This window comes from Colius striatus, chromosome 1, assembly GCF_028858725.1.
Source record: "Colius striatus isolate bColStr4 chromosome 1, bColStr4.1.hap1, whole genome shotgun sequence".
Taxonomy (NCBI): domain Eukaryota; kingdom Metazoa; phylum Chordata; class Aves; order Coliiformes; family Coliidae; genus Colius; species Colius striatus.
In genome coordinates, this window is record NC_084759.1 from 124,416,176 (window position 1) to 124,428,369 (window position 12,194).

Sequence of the window (12,194 nt, forward strand, 5' to 3'; positions counted from 1 at the left end):
AAGATTTGTCTTAAAATTATGAAATGTTGTAAAGACTTGTTTTCATCTGCACTCGTCGTCTCCAACTTTTGACTCTTTAGGTTACATGAAAATCACATTTCACAGCTTCCCTGTGACCGTATAAAGACAGGTGTTTGCTTTGAGAACACAGTGAAAGCATGGGAGTTAATGACTCCAGTAGCCTGGAAGTTAATCCCAACACCCAGCACGCTGATCTAGGCATGAGGCAAGGGCTTGGCCCTAAGTTATGGGGATGTTACCATGAGCTCTGACTGGAGTTTGCATATCCTAGGAAGATGATGACCATCTCATTTGGAGAGCTCAAGATCTACTTCATTCAAAGGACTTTTTGGTCTTTGTCCTTGTTTTAGCTTGACTCATGTCAAAGAAGGAGAAGAAGAAAATGTGGGCACACAGGACATAGAGGTCAGACTTGGAGAAGGAGGACAGAGAGCAAGCATCATGTAGCTAGGATGCTTGGGCTGCCTGGCTTTATCTGACTAATAATGAAAGGCAGCAAGCGTGTCAGAGAGTGTGAGGGAAACAGATCAATAGAGAGATAAAACTGAGATGGAAGTAGCTGGTGAGGGGGTGGGGAAGACAGTAATAAAACACTTCAAATCAGCAGGGTTACGTTTGAACCTGATTTGAATGCGCTCTGAGCTGATGTAAGTGAATACAGCGGGTGTAAGGCTGTGGTGGATCAGACCTAAATACAGGAACAGGAGATAGCTCTCTCATTAGTACTGCCCTGTAACCTGCCTTCACAGCTCTGACCCAACTACACAAGCCCTGCTTCGCCTTTAATCCTGCTGTTTGGAGAAGCCCAGACTCTGGTAGCTCTGAACATACAGTGTGACAGCCTGTCATCATTGCTCTGGGCCACCATGATCTTCAGCCTGTCGTGAAGATGTGTCTGTTGGGCAACATGCATCTTGGTCACATCTTACCCGACCAGGTGCAGGAAATGCTCCTTACTGCCTCATTCACAGAGCACCTGGGGCTGGACAGCTTCTGGCAATGCCCTGAACCTGTTGGGTAGGTGACTGACTGTGCCCATGTGTATGGACCGACAGAAGCTGACCAGAAAAGCCTCTTTGTTCAGTGCCAGATTTCTGAGAAAAATGAGACTGGGAGATCCCAAAGCTAAGGGGGCATCACAGCACGTAAATGAGAATGTGCTCTGCCAGAACAGGGTGGAGGGTGTGGGTACCTCCCCTTGCTAGGGGACCTGTTTTGCTTCCCTGGCCCAGGCACTCAAAGCCATTTTGCTCCTTCTGCCTGAGTTTTGAGTGATGTCCACCTACTTCTAAGAGGTATAACCATTAATGTTAGAAACTTGGTTTTCCACCTGAACCATCGCAGTCCACATCATGCTCTTCTTCTGTCAGCAGCCTCAGTGTGGAGACCATGCACTGAAGGAGAATCAGGGACTGAAGGGACTTTGAGAAGGGATAGGGACAATACAAGTGACCGCTCAAATGACATTGGGGCAACCTCTCACTGTGAGACACAGTGACCAGACTCCTCAGGGCAGTCATTGAGTTGTGCTTTCTATCTCTAAAATTGTGTTTGGAGCAGTATCATACCTCAAAGGAGCCTTCTCCATGTTTGGTTTTGAGGCCGTCACTTCAAGAAAAACATTGAGGTGCTGGAGAGTGTCCAGAGATGGGAAATAAAGCTGGTGAAGGGTCTGGAGAATGTGTCTTATGCAGAATAGCTGAGGGGTCTGGAGTGGTTTAGCCTAGAGAAGAGGAGGCTGAGAGGAGACATAACTGTCTAAAACTACCTGAAAGGGGGTTGTAGTGGGGTAGAGGTCTATCACTTCTCTCCAGTAATGAATGATAGGACATGAGGAAATGGGCACAAGTTGTGCCAGGGGAGGTTTAGATTGGACATTAGGAAGAACTTTTTCACCAAGAAGGTTGTTAAACATTAGAACAGACTGCCCAGGGAGGTGGTGGAGTCACCATCCCTAGAGATATTCACAAGATGCATAGATGAGGTGCTGAGGGATATGGTTTAGTTTAGGAACAGACTTGGCAGTGGTTGTACTCGATGACCTTAGAGGTCTTTTCCAACCAAAATGATTCTATGATTCTCCACGACTCAGCCCCAGCAGCTGTGTGTGAAGCAGCAGAGTCAAAGCAAGTGACGGGAAGAGAGCTGTTGATACTGGCAAGTAAAACCTTCGCAAACTTAGACTTTACACAGATGAAGACTTCAAGATGTCACACTCAATTCAAGATGTTATGCTTACAGAAGTCTGGCAAAGCACAAGTTAACTGCCTTTAACCTGTGCTAAACCGATCAAGCTGAAGACCGATTTATGTCCTGGAGTGCAAACTCGCTCTGACAGCACCACGATTTTAACCTGTTAAAACCACGTCGCCTGCATGGGCTAAATAAAGCTCCCAACATTTTGTTGCCTTCTTTGCTTTCATGGAAAAACATCTTGAATTTCTAAAGAAGCCGACCACAGGGAAGCTACTGCCAGACTAGAAACTCATGTCCAAACAGCTTCATGCAGCCTCATGAAAATGAGTGTTTGCTGACTGTGGTCCTCCCCATCCCCCTCACAACTCACCTCTGCCTGCCACATGATTTATACAAGACAAGAAGAACTGGGAAGGGCTTTTTTTTTTTTTCTTTGCAAAATGACCCTTGCTTTTTATTCTCATCATTGTCAAAACAGCTCTGTCACCTAGTATAGGGAAGCATGCCCTCGGTGACGGCTCCTGATACCATTGCACTAACTCATTTGCCCACGAAGAGATACTTAAAGTATACCATAAACATTTCTATCCTTGTGGAGCATTTAAACTGTCGTTTTATGGCCATTCCCTGCCAGCATCAGGGACACGTTTCTTGACAAGTGCGACGGTTAATGATTCAGCAGATAGTAAAGCAATTTTTTTTCAGTAAAAATTAATGCAGTAGAAGAAGGGATGCATGCAGGGATTTAAGAAATGCACAGTTTAAACACAGAAGCACAGTGCTTTGCCACGTAAGATTTTTTACATTTGCATATCCCAAAACGCTGCCCAAAATACTGAGGTCTTAATGGTGTGAGAGGAGAGACGGGAGAGATGTGTAGGCAAGCGCAAGGTATTCATTCTACGCCTCTCTTTTAGTTCTCTTACAGAACATATCACTGAAACATGAACAATACTGTGCCGCATAGTAGTGCATCTGCTTGCTCGTCGGTTATTTCAATGTAACCATTGAATGGATAGAATAGGTGTTCGCCAAAGTGTGTGGAAAGACCCGTGAATACATTTGAGTAGTCACAAGGCATCCATGACTGTTGTCAGGCACATTTCAGGGGAGTTTTTTGACAGAAGACGGGTGGTGAAGGAGGACGGGGGAGGGGGGCAGGTGAAGGAGAGCAAAAGGGAGGTGAAGGAGAGCGGGGGGTGGGTGAAAGAGAGCAGGGGGTGTGTGAAAGACAGCAAAGAGCAGGTGGTGGTGGTGGTGAGCGGTGCAGAGCATGAAAAAAACGGTGGAAAACGGAGCTGCCGGTGGCCCGGCCGGTGCCCGTGCCCAGCACGGGCAGCGCTGGTGACAAACCGGTGGCTATTGCCAGCCTGGGGAGAGGTGGCAACTCGGGCGGCCCCTGCGGTGGCCTCGTCCCAGCCTGGGCGAGCAGGGCGGGGCAGCGCCTGGGGCTCAGGGGCCCGAAGCCTGCTGTGCCCGGGCCCCGCGGCGGGACAGTGCTGGGGCTCGGCGGAGAGGCCACCTCGGCTCGCCCCGGCCCAGCCCCTCAAGCTGCCGGCGCCCGCCCTGTCCGACAGGGGGCGCCGTGGCGGCAGGCCCTCGCGCGGCTCGGCGCTCCGGCCGGCCAATGGCGAAGCGGCGGGGGGTGGGCCGTGCCGCCGCCTCCCCCAATCGGAGGCGGGCGCGGGGCAGCGTCACGCCCGGAAGTGGGCGCTCTGCGACGGCGGAGTCATAGAGACGTTCCGGCGGGGCCGGAGCCAGGGCCGGGGCCTGCGCGGGGACGATAGCGGCGCGGCCCGAGCCCCGCGGCGGCGGCGGCAGCTTTGGTATGGCGGCCGAAGGGAAGGTGGCGGGGCAGAGCCAGGAGCAGTTCCTGCTGCTGGCCAAGGCGGCCCGCGGCGCCGCCCTTGCCAGCCTCATCCACCAGGTGCTGGAGGCCCCGGGCATCTACGTCTTCGGGGAGCTGCTGGACATGCCCGCCGTGCGGGAGGTGAGACCGGCCCGCCGCGGGCCCGGCCCCACCGCCTGGCCCTGGCTCTGGCTCCGGCCCGGCTCGGCCCGGCGAAGGGCCTCGCCCGGGCCTGGAGCGCGGCGCGCCTGACCGTGTGTCCCCGCAGTTGGCCGACACCGAGTTCTCGCCCGTCTTCCGCCTCCTCACCATCTTCGCCTACGGCACCTACGCGGATTACCTGGGTGAGCCCGAGCCCCGGGCCGGCGTGGGGACCCTTCCCCGCGCGGCCGTGGCGGCCTCTCGGTGCCAGAGCCGTCGGCTGCTGTAGGCCCTCACCCAGAGCACTTCCCCGTGCGGCAAAGAGCCTTGTGTCGGTCATAATGCCCAGTTACAGCTGGGACCTGAGACTGCGGGAGCAGTGGGCAGTCCTTAGTGCCACCGTTTGGGGGAATTTGCGAAGAACGTCTTGACAAAGGCGTTTTTAGAGGCAAAGGGAAAGACGAGGCCTCGGAGAGTCAGAGAGCGTGACTTGAGGTGGATAGGAGGAGAGGCTGCTTAAGAAGAGGTCTTTTGGGCAGAGTATTAATGGGGGTGGCTTGCCAAGAGGAAGCAGAACTCGGGGGATTGGTGTGCAGATGCTTGAAAAACAGGTGTGGTTGTAGGTGCTTCCGTGCAGGGCTGGGAAATGGAGAATGGGGCACGAATTCTTACACCCCATTCTTTTCCCTGATGACAGCTGAAGCAGCAAACCTCCCTGCCTTGACCGAGGCTCAGAAGAACAAGCTGAGGCACCTGTCGGTCGTCACTCTGGCAGCCAAGATCAAGGTAGTGCTCCTGCTTTCCCTCGAGCTCCCCTTCCGCTGGGATTGCCTCTGCTAGTTGGTGTCCTGTCTCTGCAGTGCATCCCCTACTCCGTGCTGCTGGAGCAGCTGCAGCTGAAGAACGTGCGGCAGCTGGAGGACCTGGTGATCGAGGCCGTGTATGCAGATGTGCTTCGGGGCAGCCTGGACCAGCGGAACCAACGCCTGGAGGTGGATTACAGCATTGGGAGGGACATCCGGAGGGAGGAGCTAAGCACCATCACCCGCACATTGCAGGAGTGGTGAGGAGGAAGCCCCCGATACTAATACCCCAAAAAAAGTTGCAGGAGTAGCCAGTGGCTTCCCCAGATCCTCCGTGTGTCACTGGAGGGGGTAGCATTGTGAGGTGGGCCAGGCTCCAATGGAAAGCAATTTTCCAAAAGCCATTTTGCAAATTCCTCTGTCTATTGTTGGAGGGGTGATGAGTCTGTGATGAGTTTTGGACAGTCCTGGCTGCTGGCAGGAGTCTTTCTCCATGTGTATTCTGTAGTTGCTAACTGTAACATTGTTAAACCTCAGCCAGCACCTGAGCACCATGCAGCAGCTTGCTCACTCCTCCTCCTTCCCAGTGGGATGGGGAGGAGAACTGGGGAGCAAAACCCAACTACAGTAAAACTTGTGGGTCGAGGTAGGAACAGTGTAATAACTAAAGTATAATGACAATAATAATAATGTAATAATTGTAATGAAAAAGAATGTAACAGAAAGAGAAATAAAACCCAATGAAAAAGGTAAAAAGCACCCACAAATGATGCCCAGTGCAGTTTCTCACCACCCACTGATCGATGCCTGAGCAGCAATCCACCTCTCCCCACCAGCTCCCCCCAGTTTATATACTGAGCATGACATCCTATGGTATGGAATAGCCCTCTGGCTAGTTGGGGTCAGCTGTCCTGGCTATGTCATAGAACCACAGAATGGTAGGGGTTGGAAGGGACCTTTAGAGATCATCCAGTCCAACCCCCCTGCTAAAGCAGATCCACCTAGATCAGGTCACACAGGAACGCGTCCAGGCGGGTTTTGAAAACCTCCAGAGAAGGAGGCTCCACACCCTCCCTGGGCAGCCTGTGCCAGGGCTCCCTCACCTGAACAGGGAAATAGTTTTTCCTTAAGTTTAAATGGAATAATTTGTGTTCCAACTTCTTTCCATTACCCCTTGTCCTGTCACCAGATAAAACAGAAAAAAGTGATGCCCCAACCTCCTGACATCCACTGTTTAGGTACTCGTAAATATTAGTGCTCCCTCCCAGCTTCTTGTGCACCTTCACTTAAGCTCAGAATACTGAGCAACAACCAAAACATCCCTGTGTTATTAACATTATTCTCACACCAAATCAGCCCTGTACCAGCAGCTGGGACAAAAATTAACTCTATCCCAGGCAAAACCAGGGCTCTAACTGATTGTGGCTTTGTTTGCTGCCCTCCCAGGCATTACAGCAGTCTGTGTCTCCCCTGTCTGGGGTAGCTGATACCTTGCAGTCTCTTTAGCCTCTAGAGTTCAAACACACCGTCTTTCAGGTTCCTTTCTGTGCTGTGTCAGTGCCCTGGCCTGTGCAGCTCTCTTGTCTCCTCTGCAGGTGCCAGGGCTGCGAGGTGGTCCTGTCGGGCATTGAGGAGCAGGTCAGCCGGGCCAACCAGCACAAAGAGCAACAGCTGGCACTTAAGCAGCAGATAGAGAGCGAGGTGAGTGGGCTGAGGTGGGAGTAGCCTGTGCCCCTCGCATAGAAATGGCTCGAACTGATACCCTATGGTTGTGAGGGCCTTTGCTCACTTAAGGCATGACTTTTCCCTAGGCTGGACCCCTCAGGGGGTTGTGCCGAAGAAGAGTCCTAAATCAGCTTAATGCTCCTCTGCAGTGCAGGGGTCTGGACAGCCCTCAGTTCTTTTGTTTGACTTGAGCTTGCGGCGGTTGCTATAAAAAATAAAACCCAACCAAACAAAAAACCTTGGGAAATTCCTTGGTTCTTGCTTTTCTGCTGTTGCAGGTGGCAAACCTGAAGAAGACCATCAAAGTAACTACAGCAGCTGCTGCAGCAGCTACATCGCAAGACCCAGAGCAGCACCTAACGGAGCTGAGGGAGCCAGCCCCTGGCACCAACCAGCGCCAGGCCAGCAAGAAAACCTCCAAAGCCAAAGGGTGAGGAGCCAGGGGCAAACTGAGGGGAGTGTGTGGTTCCAGAGCAGGAGGGTTACTGGCTGCAGGGGCCTGCACTCTGAACAGGGAACAATTGGAGATGTCCAGCTGAGCTGTTCTCCTGCAAACTTGAGGGAAAATCTCTGTGAGTCTTGAACTGAGGCAGAGTTCATAAACACTCCATGTGTTTTCCTCTTGTACAGAACATCGGCTTCTCCTCCTTGTGTGCATTTAGAAGAGGAAGTTGGGGATGAGCCCGAGCGTCTACTCTGAATTCATTTTTTGCCCTCTCTCCGCAGGCTCCGGGGCAGCGCGAAGATTTGGTCTAAATCAAACTAGTTGGATCTCCCGTCGCAACTGGGAGGGTGAGAGGAAGAGATTTGGGGGACAGAAGGGTAGCAAAGGTCCCAGGTGTGATGCTTCCGAGCTCTTCTCTGAGATCCATCTCGCCAGCTAATTCTCCTGCATGTTTGTTCCCTTTCCTGTCCTCTTTACCGGCTTCCCAGGGCAGCATCTCCCTCCCTCCCGTTCATCAAGGCATTTCACACTCTAAGCTCCCAGCTGTGTGTGTTGCTGTTCCCCTGCCCCTCCAGCCACCACGGCCACCTGGTCCTTCCTCTGTCCCTCTCTCCCTCTGTCCCTGTCCTCTGACAGATTGGTTTAAAGAGCCACAGAGCTGCGTCGGTCACTGCTGCACCCACGGGGCGCCACGGGAAGAGCGCGCTGGTGCTCCTCAGCCATCGTTTTGGCTCCGTGAGACCCCTGGGATACTTTGCTCCAGGATGCAGCCGCCATCTTTGTTTGTTTAATCTTTGTTTTGCTAGGTGGGAGGGTAGTTTTTGAAGGGATTCTTTTGAAAATATATAAATATATTATAAATATATATAAAACCATAAAAATATAGATCTATGGACATGTCTCTATAAACTTCTTGTGCTCCTGTTTGTCTCGTGTACCAATTCTGGGTGTTCCAAAGTTCGGTCGTGATGTTGGGAGCTTCTGTCCCATTCCTGGATGGAGCATCCTCAAAATACTAACTTTCCAAAGGGTACTGCCATGGTGGCTCTAGGGACGAGTCCATAAGGCAGGAATGAATCAGAAACTGTACATAACGAGTTCTGCGTGTAGTCAGTTTGCATCTAGAACATTGAAGAGAGGTGCCTTGCAGGTAGTCTCAGGGGAAGGGGCAGAGACCGAGCTAAAAGCTCCTCTTTGTGTCGATGCTGCACACCCAGTGATCCTGGGCAAGCCGGGAAGTGATGCGGGAGCTTGTCTGACACAGAGGTAAAGATAACGGAAGCAATGGCCATCTGGGTGAGCAGATTCTGTTTGAGCCCTTCTTGGGTGATGCTGGAGTATAGCTCCCCCTAAAAAAGTATAGTGGAATTGCCTCCTATGGGATGCCCAGAAAGAAACTATCAGCTCCTTCAGGGGGTGCACCCAGAAGCCGAGGCAGAGGGATGTGAGTGCTGCACTACGGATGCGAAGATCAGTTGGGGCTGCTGCTCCCGACCCTGCTTGGATCTGCTGCTGGGGTAACTGCTGCATGGTTCCCGGACCCCAGGTGCCTGTGCCTGGGCAAATCAGCTACAAAGGAATCCAGCAAGGGAAAGCCCTGGTCATCTTCTGCATGGGGCTGCTTCGGTCCACTTGCCTGGGTGTGTTTTCTTCTCCTCTGGCTCTCCGCGCAGAGGAATGGGAGTGGGAGCTGAGGCGGGGTACGGATGACGTCAGCCTTGTGAAGGGGGTGGGGAGGGCTCTGGGGGAAGACTCTGCTTGTATTAGCAGTAGCAAGGTGCGATGTCACCTCAATAGTCAAATACCAGGAGAGGCTTAGCATGAAGCTGTCCAGACGAGAAGTGCAGATCTGATTGCAGGAGCACATAAGGGGGCAGCTGAGCCGGTGGTGTCTTAGCCCACTTGGAGAGGTCTGGCTAATTTGCAGCAAGAGGGAGTCAGCTTGATTAATCCTGTTGCAGGGTGGGGTTGTGGCAATGCTTCCAGCTTTTGTTTAAATTACCCTCTGCATCTTATCACCTTCATGTGTCTCTCTGAGGGAGGAAAATGTCACTGTGCTAGGTGCATTTGTGATTGCCTGTGAGAAGCAATTCTGTCTGTGTGCAGCAGATTCCTCTGCTCCCTGGAAGGGGCTGTTCTGGGACCGAGGTGCTGACAGGATACCTGGCAAAGCCCTCAGCACCTGCCAAATGTCTGGCAGCTTGCAAAGCTATCAGGGTGTGATGTGAAGGAGTGAGGAGAATGGGCTCAGGGTGGAGCTGAACAGTTGGACAAAGCTCATGCCCTAACAGCTGGCTGAGGTCCAGGAGGAGCTGGGTTGGAGAAATGCCACCTCCAGGCAAGGCTGAAGTTACCAAAAACAGAGGAGGATATTTGTGCCCCACAAGAGTCTCGCTGCCTCTTAGAAGGAGCAGCCTTAACAGCTCTTTGTCACAAGTGTCTCAGCTCCTCTCTGACCTGTTGGTCTTCACTCTCTCTAACTGCATTGTCACTATTGTGCCTCTTTAAAACCCTGCCTCCACAGTTTAAATCCAGGCTGCAGATCCCGGGAGTGGAGTTGGAAGCATCCCTGAGCCAGGGCAAGGAGCTCCACATCAGTCACTCGAGACATGCTTGTGTGAGCACCCTGCGCAGCACTCAGGAAGGTGGAGCAGCGCCTGAGCTCTGTACTCAGTCTGGCATCAGTCTTGCAAGCATGAAAACTCAATCACAGAGGACAGCAACCAGAATGTGAACCAACACGGGGCCCTGGGGGAACCCCCCCACACCAGCCCTGGGCTGTGCTGAAGCCCCAGGGTTGGATCCTCACAGCTAAATCGCAGCTGCTCACTTGCTTCTGCCATGACTTTGTTTGGTGGCGTCCATCTTGGCCCCTCTCTGAGGCTCGGCTCAGCTCCCCAGTGGTGGCTTTGCCGGGCATAGCTACAGGCCTTGCTGCCCCCCGCCCCCCTTCTCATTTCCTTAATTGCCTTTCTCAAGGCTCCTTGTGTTGTGGCTTTCAGAAGAGTTTAGGATTAAACATATTTGACCAAGGGGTATCCTCACAGCTCTGAACGGCGGCCATTTTGTTTACTTTTCAAAGGCATCACCTTTAAGACCTCCATTAAGAAAAAGGAAGCAGAAGGTAGCAGATGAAATTACTTCAGGCCTTTGGTACGACCGAAAAATGAGAGGTGTGCAGCACAGAATGAAAATACTGCTGCAAATTGCCTTGCTGGATGGCAAGCTGAGGGCAGAAGCACAGCTTCCCTTGGCCTTTCACCTGAAAGCTATGCTTTCTGTTTTCCTGCTTGCTTCAGCTGTGACACTGAATTTCGGTCAGAGAGAATGTGAAGATTAATTAATTAGTTAACATTTGTAAATCACTTTGAAGATGGCAAGAGTGAGATACTGAGCGTTATTACTTAAAGTTTTCATTTTAAATGTCTTTATGCTTTATGCCTGCTTTTTTTTTCTTGAGAAAAGACAGAAAACAGACTCTTGAGTACAGCAGAATGGAAATACCTGGTCACACGCTTCCCTAAGCCCTGGCAAAGAAATGATTGTAGAAGAGAGGCTACAGAGAAGTGTTTGTCTCAGCTTGAGGAACAGGAGATCTGCCAGTCCTAGAATGGAAAGCCTAACACCTCTTGCACTGATTCATTGCAACCTCTCTTTGGGTGTTATACATGGGGTTTTCACATCTGGATTCAGAAAAGGGAGGAGGTAGGACAGGACCCAAATGGCTCTGTCACTGATACCTGCTTTTTGGCAGCTGCCTCCAACAACCCCGAGTCAAGAAGTAACTGTGGATTCTTGTTAGGAATTGGTGTTAAAAATGGTAATTCTTACTGCATTACTGGGGACATGATTTCTTTTGGGGAGCTTGCTGCTCCTCTGCTTCAAGGAGGTGGGAGTGTCAGACACCATTGGTACCGGCAGCCTGGCATCTGCTGTTGTGCTCATCTGTACCTGGTGAGTGGGGAGAAGTCTAAATGTCCTACAGGACTTGTCTGACCTTCTGACCGTCCTCCAGTTGTCTATTCTGGAGGACCCTGTGGGGGTAGAGGTGGTCTTGCCTCTGTCCCCCAAATGACACATTTAAAAGGGTGTTTGTGTGTTGACAAGTAGGAGAGCTGGTCCATATCTGTATGTGCAGCCATTGGGTGGCCCAAAGCTTCATGTGGGTGTGTGTCGCCTCTGCTGCCATGGGCTCCTTCCCCTCCCCTTCCCCCTCTGGAGGCTGCCTGCAGAAGGTGAGTGCTGGACAGCCTGCTGTCAGGTGAACACACAGATGGATGGGTGTCCTGGTCTTCCTGTTTCCCACAGGGCCATACCTTCTCACCAAGCTCCCTGTCCACAGCAGCCTCTGAGGGCTACACCTGACTCTTGCCACAGACAGACCAGCCCTCCTGGGATGAGGCCCTTGCTCTGCAGGACTACAATATGGAGCAAGGTAATCAGAAAAATCCCACAGTCCACGGCAGCAGCTGCAGAGGCATCTCTGAGATCTCTGACATCCTTCTCATCTCCTTTTTATGCCTTGGTATAGCTGCTATTTTTCCTTCTGTGACCGCTTTCCCTCTCTGCCATCCTCTCTTTGGGTATCTCTCTGTGTTTCCAACCACATAATTCTCCTTGCCTCATCCTAGTACTAGTCACTGCTTAGCTGTGATATTCAGAAAAAAACCCCAAACCCACATGCTTTCTCCACTGGTTCCTCAGCCACCCACCTCTTGGGCGTTTCTCTTTGGGACTGCTTCAGTTTTCTGGGGAGCATCCCTGCTGGTGCCATGTGGAACTGGGCTGGATTTTTCTCTGCCTCCTCTGCTGGCAGCAGGCTCTGCCACTGCTGGGAAAAGGAGTTTGCAAAAATTTCTTTGTGTAATTCTATTCACATTGCGATGAATTCAATAGATACCAAAATGTCATCTGGATTCAAGAGCCGTGACCCTTGTGTGGGTAACAAGAATTACTGCAGCGCTTGTGCACGTGTTAAAAGCAGCTCTACATCCTCCTGCTTCAAGGCACAAGT

General features: G+C 51.8%; 1 protein-coding gene across 1 annotated transcript; it reads left to right on the forward strand.

The window, feature by feature from the left end:
* Positions 1–3,928: 3,928 nt before the first annotated feature.
* On the forward strand, positions 3,929–8,106 carry COPS7A (COP9 signalosome subunit 7A). The gene is made up of 7 exons (XM_062006058.1): positions 3,929–4,207; positions 4,335–4,410; positions 4,905–4,993; positions 5,068–5,270; positions 6,606–6,711; positions 7,014–7,165; positions 7,462–8,106. The coding sequence occupies exons 1-7, from the start codon at positions 4,046–4,048 to the stop codon at positions 7,499–7,501; spliced, it is 828 nt and encodes a 275-aa protein (XP_061862042.1). The 5' UTR covers positions 3,929–4,045; the 3' UTR covers positions 7,502–8,106.
* The last annotated feature ends 4,088 nt before the right edge of the window (positions 8,107–12,194 follow it).